The sequence below is a fragment of the Coregonus lavaretus genome, assembly GCF_964263955.1.
Source record: "Coregonus lavaretus genome assembly, chromosome: 2".
NCBI classification, from domain to species: Eukaryota; Metazoa; Chordata; class Actinopteri; order Salmoniformes; family Salmonidae; genus Coregonus; species Coregonus lavaretus.
This window is the reverse complement of record NC_139989.1, coordinates 70,247,581-70,250,835: the sequence shown is the minus strand read 5'-3', so window position 1 is coordinate 70,250,835 and position 3,255 is coordinate 70,247,581. Positions and strand designations below refer to the sequence as shown.

Below are 3,255 nucleotides of genomic sequence, written 5' to 3'. Positions count from 1 at the left end.
ATTAATTCACTAAATCATTAATTCTCTGTCTCCTTCCTTCCCTCCTTCCTTTCTTCTTTATTTCCTTCCTTCTATCATTCATCCATCCATCCATTCTCTCCTTTCATTATCATCCACTCATTCCAGACCAGCACCAGGACCCACAGAACCAGGAGAAGGACCTGTGGACTATTTTCTTCCCCCGCCAGGAGCAGCGTCTGCTGGGCTGGCTCCGTGGCCGCTCTCCCCAGCCCTCCTGCCACCTCAAGGTGCTCCAGCTGACCAAGGCCCTGCGTGACCTGGGTGGCCAGGCCCTGGACAGTAACCAGGGGGCGCTCTGGAGGTCAGTCCTCTCCTCCTACACGCTGAAGACGGCCTGGCTGCGTCTGCTACTCAGCTCTCCTGCAGAGGTAGGTTACACCATACCTTCAATAGGTACTACAGGTTACAACATATCTTTAATAGGTACTGTAGGTTACACTATACCTTTAATAGGTACTATAGGTTACACCATACCTTGAATAGGTACTATAGGATACACCATACCTTTAATAGGTACTATAGGTTACAACATACCTTCAATATGTACTACAGGTTATAACATACCTTTAATAGGTACTATATGTTACACCATGCCTTTAATAGGTACTATAGGTTACACTATACCTTTAATAGGTACTACAGGTTACAACATACCTTCAATAGGTTCTACAGGTTACAACATACCTTTAATAGGTACTATAGGTTACACCATACCTTTAATAGGTCCTACAGAGGTAGGTTACACCATACATTTAATAGGTACTACAGGTTACAACATACCTTTAATAGGTACTACAGGTTACAACATACCTTTAATAGGTCCTACAGAGGTAGGTTACACCATACCTTTAATAGGTACTATAGGTTACAACATACCTTTAATGGTACTACAGAGGTACTACAGGTTACAACATACCTTTAATAGGTTCTACAGGTTACAACATACCTTTAATAGGTCCTACAGAGGTAGGTTACACCATACCTTTAATAGGTACTATAGGTTACAACATACCTTTAATAGGTACTATAGGTTACAACATACCTTTAATATGTCCTACAGAGGTAGGTTACAACATACCTTTAATGGGTACTATAGGTTACAACATACCTTTAATAGGTACTACAGGTTACAACATACCTTTAATGGATACTCTTAATGTGTTCTCTTACTACCTTATTTACTACTTTTTTTTACTGAATACTTTTTAAATAGATGCTGCACTGTCATTGTACTGTGTACACTATGCAGTATGTATTATGCATCTGACCAGAGATTGGCAGTTTTTCTTATTTTTATTACTGCTGAGTACTTTGTAATTTGTATTTCACTGGCATGAACTACAATTCAATGTATTTTATAACAAGATACTTTAGAGAGCTGTCATTTGTATTTTCAAAATACAACATACTTTTTCTATACCATTTATTTATAGTGGTACAACGTTTTGTGTTCCCCTTTCACCCTGCATTGGTATCAGAAGTCTGATGGCACCATGGTGTGATAAGAGTATCAGCTAAATTACCAAAATGTAAATGTGAAAATTTACACTTGCAAAACATGCTGGGTATTATTCTAATGAGCTCCGCCCCTAAACAAGGCCAATTATAATAACCAGTGTTCTTTGAATTTTTTACATTTACATTTAGCACATGGTCTTATCCAGAGTGACTTACAGTCAGTGCATTAAACTAAGGTAGATAAAAAACAAACGTCACAGTCATAGCAAGTGAAATGTTTCTGTAACCTTTACTGAGACTGCTGTTTTATTAAGGGGGCTACTTGCAAATTTATTTCTGTATTTTAAAATACAAAATACATGTTTTTTTAATTAAATACAATACTTTGCAAACATATTTTGTCATTTATTTTGATGCGTTAATCTTTTGGGTATTTTGATGTTGTAATTTGTAATGTTTTGCTATTGTAATTTGTAATGCTTTGCTATTGTAATTTGTAATATTTTGCTATTGTAATTTGTAATGTTTTGCTATTGTAATTTATAATGTTTTGCTATTGTAATTTGTAATGTTTTGCTATTGTAATTTGTAATGTTTTGCCGTGTAGCTCAGTTGGTAGAGCATGGCGTTTGCAACGCCACGGTTGTGGGTTCGATTCCCACGGGGGACCAGTATGAAAAGATGTATGCGCTCACTAACTGTAAGTCGCTCTGGATAAGAGCGTCTGCTAAATGACTAAAATGTAAAATGTAATTTGTAATGTTTTGCTATTGTAATTTATAATGTTTTGCTATTGTAATTTGTAATTGTATTTTGTCATTGTTGGCCATCCCTTCATATGACGATACATTTTGATCTGATTTGATTGGAGACCTGTTATGAGTTCTGATGTATTTTCCTCTATGGGCTGATCTGCTCTATCATATGTATGTTTGGAAATCATTTGTAAATAGGTGACTAAGGTTTCTACTGACTGTCTACTTGTCTTTCTTTTGTAGGCCTGGGAGGAACGCCATCTGGTGGCCAGAATGGAGGAGCTGGTCCGCAGCCTGAGGGAGAGCCTCCAGAACCGGGTTCTGGATCACCTCTTCCTGGGGAGCGACAGCGGCTCCATCCTGCCTGACTCTGTGGCTCTACCTAAGTTGGTCAAGGAGGCGGTGGGAGCTCCACTGGGGGGTCCAGTGGAGGGTTCGGGGAGACGTTTGGGGGGTTCGGCAGGGAACCTCTGGGCAGGTGTGGACCCGGCCTCATTGGACCTAGTGTCGGGCCGGTTGGCGTATGCCTGGAGCCATCTCCACCGGCTGATCAGGCTTGGCCGACCCCAGAGGAGTAGCTTGGGGCTGGGCAGGGCAGCCAACGTAAACTGCCTGCATCTGCAACCTGGAGAATAACCAACTTTCCTGGAAACAAATGAAAAGGATTACGGTTCTAAAGGTGAAACAGGGGTTGACAGACAGATACATAGACAGACGGGATGGATGAGACATCGGACTACATGCACATCCGAAGGTTGTAAAGGAGCTGCTGGTGTAGAATCCAAAAAAGTCTATAACAGTGATGGGACATTCTCCGAGCCATCACCCTTAATCCAGTCATATGAATGGAAATCATAGGGAATGTTTGAATTTGTAATTTATGAATTTGTAATTTATGAATTGGTAATTCATACATTTGTGATTTTTCCCTGGTACCTAATGAATTAGGTTCCATTCATAACCAGAGTGATTGGATGTCTGATTCCCTATTACGATGCCCTATTACGTATTTAGTGCACTA

The 3,255-nt window shown here is 40.0% G+C and overlaps 1 protein-coding gene across 1 annotated transcript in view; it reads left to right on the top strand.

Moving 5' to 3' along the window:
- Positions 1 to 3,022, top strand: part of itpripl2 (ITPRIP like 2) — an 8,738-nt gene extending 5,716 nt beyond the window's left edge. The window contains exons 5-6 of the mRNA XM_084175212.1: positions 127 to 389; positions 2,478 to 3,022. Of these exons, the coding sequence (XP_084031338.1) occupies positions 127 to 389; positions 2,478 to 2,870 (656 nt within the window). The 3' untranslated portion in view covers positions 2,871 to 3,022. The remainder of the gene's footprint in view (positions 1 to 126; positions 390 to 2,477) is intronic.
- Positions 3,023 to 3,255: the final 233 nt, after the last annotated feature.